This window comes from Megalops cyprinoides, chromosome 14 (assembly GCF_013368585.1).
Source record: "Megalops cyprinoides isolate fMegCyp1 chromosome 14, fMegCyp1.pri, whole genome shotgun sequence".
Taxonomy (NCBI): Eukaryota; Metazoa; Chordata; class Actinopteri; order Elopiformes; family Megalopidae; genus Megalops; species Megalops cyprinoides.
This window is the reverse complement of record NC_050596.1, coordinates 6106693-6121302: the sequence shown is the minus strand read 5'-3', so window position 1 is coordinate 6121302 and position 14610 is coordinate 6106693. Positions and strand designations below refer to the sequence as shown.

Sequence of the window (14610 nt, the reverse complement as noted above, 5' to 3'; positions counted from 1 at the left end):
AATGTATTCTGTGAAAGCATTCAAATTAACTTTAATTTTTTTAAATTATTTTCTTCTGTGCTGTTTATTTTTTGTTATATTTTGAATTGATAGAATGTACTTGTATAATCTTTTTAAGCTTACAAGATGGTAAAAACTGAGATTTATTTATTTTGCAGTAGGCCTAAACTAAATGGTTTGTCTAGGTGACAAGAACTAAAAATGTGCATACAGTTAGGTTAAACTGGGTGTACCAAAGCCATTTTTAAACACAGTATTCAGTCTTCTTTTTAATTAATGCAAGTCCTTGAAAGTTTAGTTTTTCATCAAGTGGCAGTATGCACTAACAACCATTTTGCCATTTCACATACATAAGCATTGCACTGCAAAAGTAACCAGCTAATAATAAGCTGTAACAGACAAGGTGACACTTACACATCCCTCCATTGCAGTGTGACTGTTAGATAGATACATAGATCTATACATAGATCTTCCTGTATTTCTGCATGCACTCTATTGGAAGGCTCTGATTGGTAGTTAGTCCCAGGTTGCATCATTCACTTGAGGAGGGTTCTAGACCTACAGCAGGCTGTTGGGAATGTTAAATCCTTCATAGAAGTATATGTGTCATAACATCTTGTCAAGTTTGAATTTTTGACTGGAGTCAAAACATAATCCATTTGAAACAAACAGCAAATATGCTCTTCTAATGAGATTTGACAAGTTGCGCACAGTAGATTGTTGTCCAGTTAATGTAGTTTCTTCCAGGACCCACTGGGGTAATGTGATGTTTACCTAGTGGTACTCTTCTTGTACTGATCTGCATGGTGCCGAGGCAGCTTATGCTAATGCTGCCTTGTGGTAAGGATAAAGTGGCTGCCTGTCTGTGCTTCGTTTTGATTTGGCTGGCCATCCAGTTAGGGGACATTCTTTCTTGAGGGGAAAATATCTGTCATTTGGACTAATTGCTTTTAGCCCCCCCCCCCCCCCCCCCCCCCTTATATTGATGAGAAGAACATGGGGATACTACTCAGAGAGGGGATTTTTTGGCTGGCTCATTTTAATGCATCAGTATCTTTAGATGACAGATCAGGAAGAGAGTCTGAATAAGCCTGTTACTGCCATCTGAAAGTAACACCTTTGACACCTCATCCAGTAAAAAAATCTCTTTGGGATATTTATTAATAGTGGGCCTGACTAAAATAGATTTAATTACTTGAAATGTGATTTCTAAGACAGTGTGCTGGAATATGCAGAGAAGTGTCCTTAAGCTTGAGTTGCTGATTGCAGGGATGGTCTGGTTTTTGGTGTAGTGTTGGGTAACTGGTATGCAGTAGCTCAGATTCTGCTCCGCACTACTGTACAGGGTGAAGCAGGGCTCTGATTGAGGGAAACAGGAGAGTGGGCGGAACTTGGAGGTCAGTCATCATAGAGTCAGAATGTGTGGTGTGACATTGCAGGTGTCGCTTTTTCACATATGGGCTTATTTCTGCTGTTGGAGTTGAGCAGTGACATTGCTGGCAGCTAGATACTAATTTATGCCTGAACCTCATTCATGACACCCTGTTTTGAATAAATCATTTCATTATAAAATGAACCTGATTATTCTGTTCCTGCACATTGCTTAAAGCTGTCCACTACAGGGTATTGTTTAAACCAATAGTGTGCATCTTTAGGGATGGGAGTGGCTCTGGATGCAGAGCAGCCTCAGTGCTTCCTGGCTTTAGAGTGTGGAGCAGAAGTCTCTGCTTGGGGCGCACTCACCTGCTTCAGGTAAAACTGGCAATGGCTGACACTGCTATGCTTTGGGAGTGTTGTGTCCACCCCTGTGTATTTGTGTCAGTTGTATCTTGTACCTTAACCTTATAAAAGGGTGTGAATATTGACCTTATGAATTTTTTTTTCCAGTGTGTGGTGCCGTTGAAAATAGGCTTGGTCCCCTACACAGCAATGATGAGTAACTGCTCTGGATTTATTTTCCCCTTTACTAGTCTGAATTAGCATTCGATTTGGGGGCTGTATTAGTGGTAAGGAACAGAGATGGTAACCCAAAGGTTGCTGGTTTGATTCCAAGCTGGGATTGCTGTTGTACCCTTAGGCAAGGAGCTTAACCCACAGTGGCCCCAATAAATATCCACCTGTACAAATGGATGACATGTAAGAATTGTAGTCAATCTTAGTTGCTCTGGATCAGAGCATCTGCTGAGCAAATAATTGTAATATAATTAGTTCAGGTTTAAGTTTACAAGAAACGTGTTTGATATTTAATGTGTAACCTTTGTAGAAATGCACCAATCTGACAAGTGACATTAGTGAAAGTCCTTAGTCTGTGAGGTGAGAGGAGGGGATTCAAGGCTGAGGTTTTGATAGTCTTGTGACAGACAAGCACCCCCCCAGCCTCCCACCCCCCTCAGGCCCTGGGCCACTTAATCCCCTGGTCTCCACTGGGACTGACAAAATTCTCTTTTATTTCCATGACCTGAAGTGATATCCACAGGGACAGGGCCTAGGCTGCTCACTGTATGCCTCTTCATCACTGCGGCAGATATGAGCCTTTATCTCCGGGGGCACAACGATGACACGGAAATTGGTTCACACTCTCCTTTTCACGGCTGGAGCAAGACCGCCACAGGAATTTCCTCCCTGTTCCCCTTACCCGTCCTGCCATCGCTTTCGTAACCCCCCGCCCCCCTCGGTCCTGCCGTGGAGTGCTTTCAGCAGAGGGAGGCTGGGGCTGAAAGCAATCAGGCTTTGAAGGCGTTTGGGTTTTCGTACACTTTCAGAATAGCTGGAATTTTTGAGGCTTGCAGAATTTTTTTTTTATCTTTTGGAGAGATGGCTGGGGGGGTCGTGACCCCTGCAAGCAGCGGTAATGTTGCCTGGAGCGCAGTGCTCACCGGGTCCGGCTGACACTAACCCCCCCAAGCGTCTGCGTCTACTTGGGAAGATGCTGGCGGTCAACTGGCTGGGCCCTCAGCTTTGACACACTGACTTTGACATCTAAGAAACGGACCTGCTTATTTCACCTTCAGCCCAGGAGATTCCAGCTCAGATAGAACAAAGGTGTGCCCTCTCAAGCCCAGGGTGGCCACAGCTACTCCAGGCCACGCAGACATTGCACGCCACATACAATGACAGATGTTCCACATTGACTGATGGGATAAAGATTTGGCAACAACTTTGAAACCGGGTTGCAACCCTAAGAATGATAACATTTTATTTGGTACAGAACAGAATGACTTGAAAGCTAATGATTCAATTGAAGGGTACTAAAACTAGAAAAGGGTACTGAGAAAAACGATCTGACAGATTGCTTACTGCGCTCAATGGGGTCATTGTCTCATTCTGTGGCTCATTCCCACCTGCTGTGATCAAAGAGGGAAGCAGTGAAGGTTAAATAGTGAAAAAAATCTTAGAATATTGTAAGAATAGGGATAGGTTAATTATTGTCGCTTCAAGGGCATGCAAATGAGCATGAAGATTGCAGTGTTCTAAATTCCTCAGAGAATATAATTTTTGGCCAATTAGTTTGAGATTACAGGAATCTGCTTTGTGAATAAAATGGATTTATTCAGAGGCAAAACAGTGGAAGTATTTCACATGAAATAACTAATGTTTATTCGTTTTGTCTTCTTTGAGGTGAACGGAAAACTGGATGCTTGCTGTATATTCTTGGTGGTAGCTGGTGGTTGCAGTAGAGTTACCAGAGGTGCATATGCCTGTGAGAAAACCTTTTCCTGAAGGCTGCTTCTCAGGCTTGTGCTGAGGACATTGCAGGCCACGCCCACTCTATTCATTCAGCGCAAGGGTACTCGATAAGACACACCCTCTTTCAGTCATAGGCTCATTTTCCCCTTCCTGAAAGTGCACTGGCTCAGGTTTTGGGGATTAATCCTTACGTATAGCAGTTACAGGGAAGATACGATATGTAGTGATGTAAAAAGTGTGTGCTCTGTAGGGGCGCCCAGGTGCAGAAAGCCTCTTTGCGGTTTTCAGCCTCGACCCTCACCTTTTGGTGTCGGGCGGGGGAGTTTTTGGGCCTGTCCCTCCTCCCTTCATACGTCTGATTGACGGGTTCCATCCGACCCATGGCGCTCTCTTTGGACCTAGTAGCAAAGTTCTCAGACTCTGAGAAGCCCTGGGACCCACGGGCCTGGCACACAGTCCCCGATCCGTCGTCAAGGCAGGGACTGGTGCCGTGGGCACGTCGGGAGGGGACTGGAGACTCACCACATCAGAAGCCCGTGGCGTCCCTGCGCAGTGCGCTCTCTGTGAAGCAGCTGCAGAGGACAGGCAGCCAGTGGCTCCGCTGAGGTGGTCTCCCCGCACCCCCGCACTCTGTAATTACTCTCACAAGGCAGTGGGACTTAAGGGACCTTCTCATGTGCCTCTTTTAAGTTAGGACCCACCTCACGGATAGCCTTTATTGCAGCTTGAGTGAACTCCGTAATGGGGCAGGATTTGTGTCTGGGCTGACAGAGATTACTATCGTTTACTCCTGCTCTCTGTTTTCAGACAGATGTGTAGACACATGATAACAGGGCTGTGTGCCGCTCACATAAGGAGCTTATTATTCCTTGTACCGTGGAAGACATCAGGTGCCACTCATCGTGGTGATGATCGTTCTGTCGATCAAACCACAGATCCATGTGTTGAGTGCTTTTAGTTAGCGCCATGAACACTAGGGATTGGACATCAACAACCATTTTGCCATTGACATTTCCTGTCTCAGCTCCATGTTAAACTACAAGTGTATTACCAGAGAGGAGTAGTTTTTTGAGGTTACTTCTCATAACTCCAACTAACATGCTCTGGTAAGGTGTGGCCATAAAATGCACTCAACTGGAGAAGTGCAGAGGAGCACCAGAAAAGCATTACGGATGTTGCTGGTTTTGAGAGGAGACGTCCCCCTCCTCTATGTTTCTGTATTCTGAGGGCAGAAGTGTGTTTTCAATTAGGGGTTCTGTCTCAGCTCCACCTCCAGTCCCCAGAGCGATGCACAGAGACCGGAGGGGTTTCCACTGCCACCCCCATTCCAGACACACCTCGCTGACTGACTAACTGCAGAGACATCCTGTAGTTCAGCTCCAGGTGGTGTTTGTGTGATGTTGTAGTTTCCTTCTACAGTGAATTTTCTTGTTTGAAATTAGCGTCAAACTCAAGTTGTGGCTGCCAGTCTGCGAGTTTTTCTTGGATAGAGTAGCCTAAATTAACAAAATTTGACCATGTCTGTTATAAAAGTTTCAAAACCTTGGTCCTGTGATGTGAACATTTGGAAGTGTAGAATGCTGTGCAATGGGCTTCCCAGCACATCACTGTAACTTAGCTCATGGAAACAAACATTTACATTTAAAAATTTTACCTAAAACTTTATTAATATTTTCCTAAATGTAGGCCCTATGTTTTCCACAATGGTTATATCTTGTGAGCAGGTGACTGTTCACTCTTGTTAACTGTCTCTTTATGCAGGCCATGAATATAGACCGCTTCAGAGCCACACTCCCTTCTTCCAGTTAATTTTAATGCTTGTTTAATTGATTAAATTGTTTTCTATTAATTTTTCTTAATTATCTGTGTATAGTCTGTGTTTCCAAATATTGTGTGTGTGTGTGTGTGTGTGTGTGTGTGTGTGTGTGTGTGTGTGCACGCGCACATGCTGTGTTCTGTACTTTGTTTGGTGAGGCTTGGACTTTACCTTAGCAGTGTGCTTTTCTGTTTAACCACTGCGGCTCTGTTCATGTCGTGGGGGGGCTCTAACACGTGGGAGGGCTCTATTTGGGACGGGGTGCGAGTAGGGACCCCCTCGACCCCTCTGTCCTGTGGCTATGATGGATTGCCTCAGCCGCAAAGATTATAAACATTCCCGAAACATACTCTGCTCCATCCTAGCCCAGGAGGGCAGCCTCGCCCCATTTCTGCCTCCTCATTGGTCTTCTCTTCCTCCTCGCTGTGACATTCTGTTTGTTTTACGTATTCTGTGAGTCGCGAGTGCCTCATTTGGATCTCTTGACCCCTCTAAAATGTTTGTTTTTGGATTGAAATAGGTCACCAGCAAGCAGAGGTCTGTTTGCTTGGGCTCGTGTCTAAGGCACACAGAGAGACCACATCTATGACATACCTGTAGGCAGTTTCAGCTGGGCTATAGTGTTCAGATATTCAGGAATGCCTACCTGCCTGTCAGCACATACCACTTGAATTAGGAACTTGAATTAGGAATTTTCTTCATTTCATCAGATGGTTCAAAACTCAATACACCTGTTTCAAGAAACAGACTTACATTTAAATCACTGTTCTTCCCCAGATAAATCTATGCCTTGGACTAATACACACGCAGCCCCTCTGAAGCCAGTGGTCATGGATTTTGTTGGCTCCCCAGGTCGCCTCATTTCATACTCTTAAAGCTCTCACTTTTGTACGTCGCTTTGGAAAAAAGCGTCTGCTAAATAAATAAATGTAAATGTAAAGCAAAGGGGGTGTTAGGTCTTACTTGCCCGCTAACCTTTCCTCGCTGGTCGTAAAGTGGGCTTTTCCAAGGGGCTTCCTGTGTGCAGGGAGGGGACGGCCCTCCCGAACTGCGCGGCAGACACCGTCCGTTAATGAGGGCCATTGGAATCCTTTTCATGTCCCTGTGGCAGGCTTCCTCACATGCGGGGGGCTTAATGGCTTTTTACTGCAGCTTGGAATCTTTATGGCCCCGCGCTCAATGGGATCCGCAGCTCGGTCTGAGAGAGAGGGGGGAAGGGGAGGAGAGTCGGTGGGAGAATTTAGGGGATGGGCGAGTTCTGCAGCGGGTCTGAGCACTGCTCGAGCACGGGAGGGAAGCCTGCAGATCTTGGCGTTGGTGAATTTCCACGTTGCCGCCATCTTTGCTTACCGGGATCTCTTTTCACCTGTTTGTTCCTCTTTGGAAATTTGAGTTGTGTTCCATTACAGGTTTTCTGTTGTGTTGTTCAGCTTCCACTCCCCTTTCCGTCCTCTGTCTGGAAGGTTCCGGAGGTAACAGGAGGTTCTGGTGCTGCCTGTGTTCCTGTGCTGACTATGAATGTTCTGCTTTAGACCACGCCCCATCAAGCAGGTTCAGAATGAGCCAGCAAATTAGGACACTTGTAGCTTCAACAGTGGCAGAGACAGAATATTCATTGAGCAATACACCAAGCTGACTACCTAGTCCGTATGTCGAGAATCTATGATTTCATCACCAGATGTAATAGAGGGCAAAAGGAGGGCGATAAATACAACCCAGAAATACACAATGACCAAGAAAAACACAGCCTGAGTTGCAAATTTTAGTTTGTGGCTGTTCAGCATATTGCATTTTAAGGCTGATTTAATTACAGTTATATACTGTTGTTGTAGAATATAAGCTTCATTGCTTAATTAGCAGGACAAATTTACTGTGTGGTGCATGTAGGGCACTTTGTTTTCATTGCCACATGTGAACCATACCCAACATCTTATGTCTGGTTTAATCACTTCACGGTACAAAGTGTATATGTTGTACTTTAAAGTGTAAAACCACACTACAGTGTAACAAAAGAACAACAATTTTACGTTTTTCTGTTTTATGTCAGCTTTGTTTTTTGTGTTTTTCGTTAGCTTTTCGTAAGCTATGATTGTGATTTTCTTAGGCTACTCACTAACCATATCTCTCCTCTCTACCTGCATGCCGATTCGCACTCCTGAACTTTTTTATTCACCGCAAAGCAGGAGAGATGAGGGCTTTTACGCAAATGAGAGATCGACCTGTGCGAGCCAGAGCGCCAGGCTACAGAAACAGGAAGTGAAATGGGCTTCGGCCTGGTATACATCAGCGGACTGCCCTTATCTCCGCCATGTTCGCAAACTTCCTTAAACCATCTGTACAGCACAGTTATAAATGAGTCTACAGATGTGGGTGAAAAAAAACCTTCACAGCACCGTGGTCCATGTACATGTCAACTGTTGGCAGCCTTCTGAATGGGGTGCGATTAAGTTTTCTGAGATGCTTTGATCGCCTAAGCTGCTGTGCTATCAAGGTACAGTGAGTTATTGCACTGCCAGAGAGGTGGAATGCTCAAACAGGGTGTCTTTGATTCTTAAAACATATTTATGAAGAGCGCTTCTCTTTCCCCTGAAGCTCTCAGAGGTACTTGTGAAGTGATTCATGCTAAATTACAGGAAGTGCTGAAAATAAATAAATCTATGTATCATGTTGTACCCTTTCCTTTACTGCTGAGTAGGTACTGTGGCCTCCAAGTTCATTCATAGTCTTGATAAACTGTAATAAAAAACTTGATTTAACTGAAGCGACTCAAGTGTGTAATCAGTATTTACTGCTCGGATGAATGGAAATGTGTAATTGCACGTCTGTTATTAAGAAAAACACTGATCGCATTTATTTGCATTTCGTAATTATCTCAGAAAAAATCTGTCGATGAAGTGCTGAATCACGTTACTGTTGTGTGGAAATAGACAGAAGCTCTGTCTGTGTCACAGGAGCTTCAGAAACCCAGTCACAGTAGGTTACACACTGGAGTAAGCTGGGAATTACTAGCATGTCTGGCCAAAGTCGCAGGGTAGTCTAGAAGGGTCACCTCAGCAAGTTTGGTGGTGACTACAAAAACTGGTCAAGGTAAAAACTATACTGGCCACAGTAATATGCGTACATTGTTATCATTTAGCAGATGATTTTATCCGGAGTGAGTTACAGTGGTTACAGCTGGGTATTTACTGAGGCAGTAGTGAGTTAAGTGTGTTGCCCAAGGCTACAACAGCAGTGTCCCAGAGGGGAATTGAATCTGCAACCTTTCAGTTACAAGCCCTGCTGCTTACCACTACACCATAATTATGCCATTCTACATTACAAAGAAGTTACCAAGATGCTAGGTGCAGTGGAACGAAGAGGACACTTGCCATGACGGAAGTGGTTCAAAAGGCAAACTCAAACCAAAGGATGGCAGTCAGAAATCATAAAGAAGGTCTAGGACACTCAGGATCATCAGGAAGCATCTCAAAAGCTGCCGTTCCGTTGGGTGCAGGGGAGAGGCCTCTTCGGAAGCCACAGCCCAGAGAGTAGGGGTGAACCTTCCTCAAGCCACATACGAATGCCACGCAGGATCCTGTTTTGTAGTCAGGTCAAGCGGAGCCTCACAGACGTGCCCATGAGCAGCGGGCCAGGCCCCCAGGAGGTGGCACTGGCAGGAAGAGCGCCGTGGGCATCGTGTTTTCGCATTAAATATAAATGTGGACCTGTTTCGGTTCGGTGGTGATTTACACACTGCTCATGGGGCCCCTGGTCAGAACTGAGGGGTAGATGGATTCACATTTATCCCAGTTTTTGGTCACTGCTCCTTTGAAGAAGCTTAATACTAGTTGGGGGAAAAAATAAAGTTTTGGCATGATAATGAACCTTATCACGCATTACAGTCCACAATAAAATGGCTAAAGGAGACAAACTCAACATTCTGGAGATGAGTACCTCTACAAAAATGATGATGCTCTATCACTCGTTATCACTCCTTTTTACTCTTCCACTTGCTGTTTTTTCACTATTTCATTTATTGTTTTTCAGTGACAGTTCCATCACGGTCTTCTTAAGAAGAATCTGATTCCGTTTATTCTAAATGCCAAAGTTCTGAAGACTTCGGGATAGCAGTATATTTATGTGCGTGTGTAGTGTATAATATACAACTGTGAACTTAAGAAGGCGGTTCACAGACAAGAAGCAGAACTCTGGGCGAGCATTAGAACGCTAATGCTACAATGCTAATGCTGGAGGGCTGGTGAAAAGTCCCTCCTAAGAAACATCATGACGGATGCCAGGAATTGCCCTCTGTCTTGTCAACAAATCCTCAAAGTAGTCATCATGGGTGTGTGAATCCATGTTTATGTATTTGCTTTTTTTTGTGAAAAATTTCGTGAAAATTTGCTTTTTGTCCATGTGCTAAAATTTTACGACACATCTGATGTCATGAACACAACCTCTCAAACAGAAATGGTAACAGTGGATGAAAATGATAAAAATATGGTTACTCAAATGAAGAAATGGAAAATAAATGTATCACCCATTTATTACAATGATGAGCCATGAGAACTGACAATACTGAGCGTGTCACTGTTTCTGTATACTGCGAAACCATCCAAACATCATGGAAATGGTGAATGCCTTTGTCTCGCTCAAAGATGCGAAAAAACAAAGTCCTAATTATATATTCACTTTCAGCTAACTGGCATTTGAAAGGGCTCAACTGCAGACTCAGACATCCATTTTCAGTAGCAAACGTGGGGAGTATGATACAATGTGACAGAAAATAAGTGCATTTTCAAAAACAACAACAATAAGATATTTTATTTTCTGTCAGGAGCAGCATAAACGTAAAGAAGAGTCCATTTTTGAAAGTAAATTTTCAGTTTGCGTTTGAGGGGTATGATGATAAAACATGAATGTGCATCTGCTGGTCAGGCCAATGCAGAGCAGAGGTAGCTTGGAGGCCACGGTGCGCCATGCCATCTCTGCCAGCAACGCAGTGATTTAGCGCACAGCGGAGAGAGGAGAAGGTGAGATGCTCCCTCCTCCTCCACAGAAAGCAGCTGGAGTACGGACAGCAGCTCCATCGGAGACCGGGCCCCCGCTCTGTTCCGGGAATGCTGGAATCCCAAAAAGAAGGAGGGAAACGAGGTGAAGCGCTCGACCCCTTTCAAGTGCCTAGAAGCAGAGAGGGCTGGTGTAACTCTGGCTCTGGATTGATGATGTTCGAATGGCGCAACATGCAGGGAAGACTGTGCTCTCAAGATGTGCTAATTCAGAGCTGGAATCCTCTGCATCCTGCCAGACCAGACCATGATCCCGTTCACCAGAGCTGGCTCCAGCGTGCGCCATGCTGCACTGCTCATCTTGCAAAGGAATTTAAGGGATTTTTCCCACCAGTGTGGCAGGTGAATTATCTCACAGTACGAGACCGAGGCAGCTGGGTTGTGTTCCTTTAAACACACAGACTGCCGCACGAGATCCTAAAGTATGTTCAGAGGGCTTTTAAATGTTTAAGTTCTGCTGAGTTACTCAGCGGTGAGAGTAGCAAGTATCTAGATCAGGGGTTTGCTGTATTTATTTGTTGTATCGGGTCACTGTGTCACACAAAGAGAGCGTTGTGGGTGAAGAGCATGACCCTAGTCTGCATGTTCACAAAAAATGAAGAATTAATGACAATACATACTAGACAAGCTGGCTTTTCATTATGTTCTGAATTTGAAGAAATCCAATAGGAGACACGGTGTGCAGCAGGTGCAAATAAAATCACTTCTGCTGCCTGCGGTGAAACAGCAGGAAAGGCAGACAGACAGACAGAGAGAGGGGAAGCCATATTTAGCACAGCTATCTGAGTGTGTGTGTGTTTTCCTCCTCTCATGACTACAGAAAGGGTTGCACGAGTTCAGCAGACTGTAATCAATCTTCAGGACGGGCCGCTGTGAGCTAACGCGTGTTTCCGTCTCCCCCCCAGGCTCTGCTGGCGTTTGCTGTGGTGCTGTGGTCCACGGAGCGCCGGTCCAGACCTCTCTCTGCGCCCCAGGACACCAGAGCCGGGCCTGTAGTGGCACGCTGAGTGACCCACCCGTCCGCCCACCCCTCTCACCTGACACAGGTACACTCCCACCCAGAGGCCAACATGGGCAGAACTGCAGTGAAAGGTAAGCGGTTTAAGTTCAATAACTTTCTTATTCTAAACATTATTTAGCTAAGGTTTTACTTCCAGGATTCGTCAAGTCTTATGTTGTGTTGTGTCTTTTTGTGAAAAGGTAACTTGTAAATGAATGTGCTTGATACTAGTGTTTTTCTTTAATTACCACTGTAAGAAAAAGTCCTAAAGTAACTACTACTTTATGAAAATACTGACTTATTTGCCTTTCGCTGCCTTCAAAGACTTTGTCTTGTATGTAATTTTGTGTTTCCTTGTTGTGCCTAACAGTGGAGTGCTGCCTGGTATTTAGCTGTGCTGGTATTTAGGGGCTTAGGGCTGATTTTTAAGTTCTAAGAGTTTGTTTTCTAAGGCTAAATGCAGGTTTTTGAAAGCTTTGTCTCTGTTTTCAGACCAAAAAGACAGTAAAAAAGAGAAACCAGGCAAGAGCACCTCTTCAGCAGCTCCTCCTCCAAGTAAAGGTACAAAATGCCTCTCTTGCCATTGGAATTTGCTTGTTACACCAGTTCTAATTCGCCTAATTATCAGACATTTAATACATTATAACTTTTTCCCATCATCAAACTAAACTCCACACTTGATCAACTCCAAGGTTGATTGCTGGATTTTTTTGTATTGTTGGCTTGGATCGCCATCTACTGTTTAGATTAGGGTATTACATATTAGCCCCACTCAGAAGTAGTCGTAGCACAAGGGACACCATTGTAATGTATGCGTTTTGTGCCGTCATTTAGTCGGAAATACAGGGCAATGGGAGGGGATGTTCTTTATCAATGACTACTGTATAATCTGTTGTTTTTGTGTTGATAGTGTTTTCATACATTTCAAAAGTTTCAAAATTGAAAGTGTCTTTCTTTTCTGTCCTGCTGAAGATACATTCAGCTGGGAGGAGTATCTGAAGGAAACTTCATCTACACCTGCACCCCCAAGCTGCTTCAGACAGGTATCTCTCCCTTTCACTATCTCTAGTCTCTTACTCTCTTTACCTTTTTCTGTCTTTTTCCCTCTTTCTATGTCCCTCTCTTTCTATCCCGTTCTCTCTTTCTCTCACCCTATCACCCACTCTCCCCTTTTTTCAGTTATGTTTTTGTTTTCTTGGAAAAATATGCTCTTTCAACAAATGTTAAATAAAAGAGCTTTTAAGTGTTAAAAGCTACCACCTGTGTCTCTTGCTCTCTCTCTCTCTCTCTCTCTCCCTCCTCAGTCATTTTTGAACCTTTGCTGCTAGGAGACCAGGTTCTCCGTCTCTCCCTGACTGACCCCCCTTTCTCCGTCTGCACCTGCAGTCCAGGATCCCCCCCAGCAACGACTTCAAGATGGGCATGAAGCTGGAGGCCCACGACCCGCGCAACTCCACCTCGGTCTGCATCGCCACGGTGATGGGGCTGATGGGTACGCGCCTGCGTCTGCGGCTGGACGGCAGCGACAACACCAACGACTTCTGGCGCCTGGTGGACTCGGCCGACATCCAGCCCATCGGCACCTGCGAGAAGAACGGTGACATGCTGCAGCCGCCACTGGGTGAGGGCCGCCCCGGGGCATCATGGGAAGGGGAGGGGGCGGAGTCTGTCCTTTCACTTTTTTAACCTCTATTTTATACAGTAGATCAAAGGGAGCATGAAATAGTTTGTGTTTGAGGTAGTTTCTTTATGTTGTCTTTTTTTCCGTATGGGTTCCATTTTCTTCTTGGCGAGTCCACGTGCAAAGCTAGGTGTGATTCAACCAAAATTGAACACATTCTGCAGCAACATCAGTGTATTCTGCAAGATCCTGTGCTGTGCATTGGTGCTCCAATGATGGACATCTTAGTAGGTGTTCCATGGTTTGTGTTTCTATGTGGGAAAAGGTGTGTATGACAGCGGGAGATTGTAATGTGTATGACAGCGGGGGTCAGAGATTGTAATGTGTTGCTGCGGGAGTTCTCATCCTGTAGCTTATGAGGCTGATGTCTTGCTGGGGAAGCATACTGAATTGTGTGTGCTGTTTTTCCTCTCTAGGGTTCAGGATGAACGCGTCCTCATGGCCCATGTTCCTGCTGAGGACTTTAAGCGGAGCAGAGATGGCTCCAGCCACAGCTTTCAAAAAGGTCAGAATGCTGTCTGTTAAAATATGTGCGGCAGCAGTGTGGTGTAGTGAGGAGCAAGGCTCGTAACCGAAAGGTTGCCGATTCAATTCCCTGCTGGTGCACTGCTGTTGTACCTTTGGGCAAGGTACATAACTCACAATTGACTCAGCAAACATCCAGCTGTATAAATGGATAAAATTGTGCTGTTGTGTGTAATCACTAAAATGGTTGCACAGCCTAAAATGTGTACTCTGTGTTTTTTGCTGTAGACGCAAGCTGGTAAGACACAGATAGCTGTTCAGGAGTTGAGATGAGACCTTCTCTGATCGTCTTTGTCTCTCTGCAGGAGCCTCCTAAACCCACGCAGAACGGCTTCAAGCCCGGGATGAAGCTGGAAGCAGTGGACAAGAAGAACCCCTACCTGATCTGTCCCGCCACCATCGGCGAGGTCAGGGGTGACGAGATCTTCGTCATGTTCGATGGCTGGAGGGGCGCCTTCGACTACTGGTGCAAATACGACTCCCGGGACATCTTCCCCGTGGGCTGGTGCTCCCTGACCAAGCACAGCCTGCAGCCACCCGGCAACAGCGGTAAGTCCTGTCCACCAGAGGGCGTCAGAGCTCATGTCTCCGGCACCACAAGCCCAGACGTGTTTGTGTCCAAAATAATTGTCGGCTCACCCAGACAGTGCGGGTTTCAGTGCACGGTCACGTATCCCTCTCAAGCACACTGTTCCTCCTGCAAATATACACCCATTTTGATGGTAACACTCTTCGGTCACATGACATTTAGTAGAAATAAATAGTTACCCCAGCGAGGTATTTAAAAGGAAGCTGTAAACAGCATTTCTTTTTGTGTGTCCTCAAAATAGCAGACAGTCAGACATTTGCAAAT

The 14610-nt window shown here is 45.2% G+C and overlaps 1 protein-coding gene across 2 annotated transcripts in view; it reads left to right on the top strand.

The window, feature by feature from the left end:
- Window positions 1–14610, top strand: part of scml2 (Scm polycomb group protein like 2) — a 37841-nt gene that overhangs the window by 1245 nt on the left and 21986 nt on the right. For both annotated transcript variants that reach the window (XM_036545146.1, XM_036545145.1), the window contains exons 2-7: window positions 11457–11643; window positions 12044–12112; window positions 12524–12594; window positions 12938–13172; window positions 13649–13737; window positions 14063–14306. In XM_036545146.1, the coding sequence (XP_036401039.1) occupies window positions 11622–11643; window positions 12044–12112; window positions 12524–12594; window positions 12938–13172; window positions 13649–13737; window positions 14063–14306 (730 nt within the window). In that variant the 5' untranslated portion in view covers window positions 11457–11621. The remainder of the gene's footprint in view (window positions 1–11456; window positions 11644–12043; window positions 12113–12523; window positions 12595–12937; window positions 13173–13648; window positions 13738–14062; window positions 14307–14610) is intronic.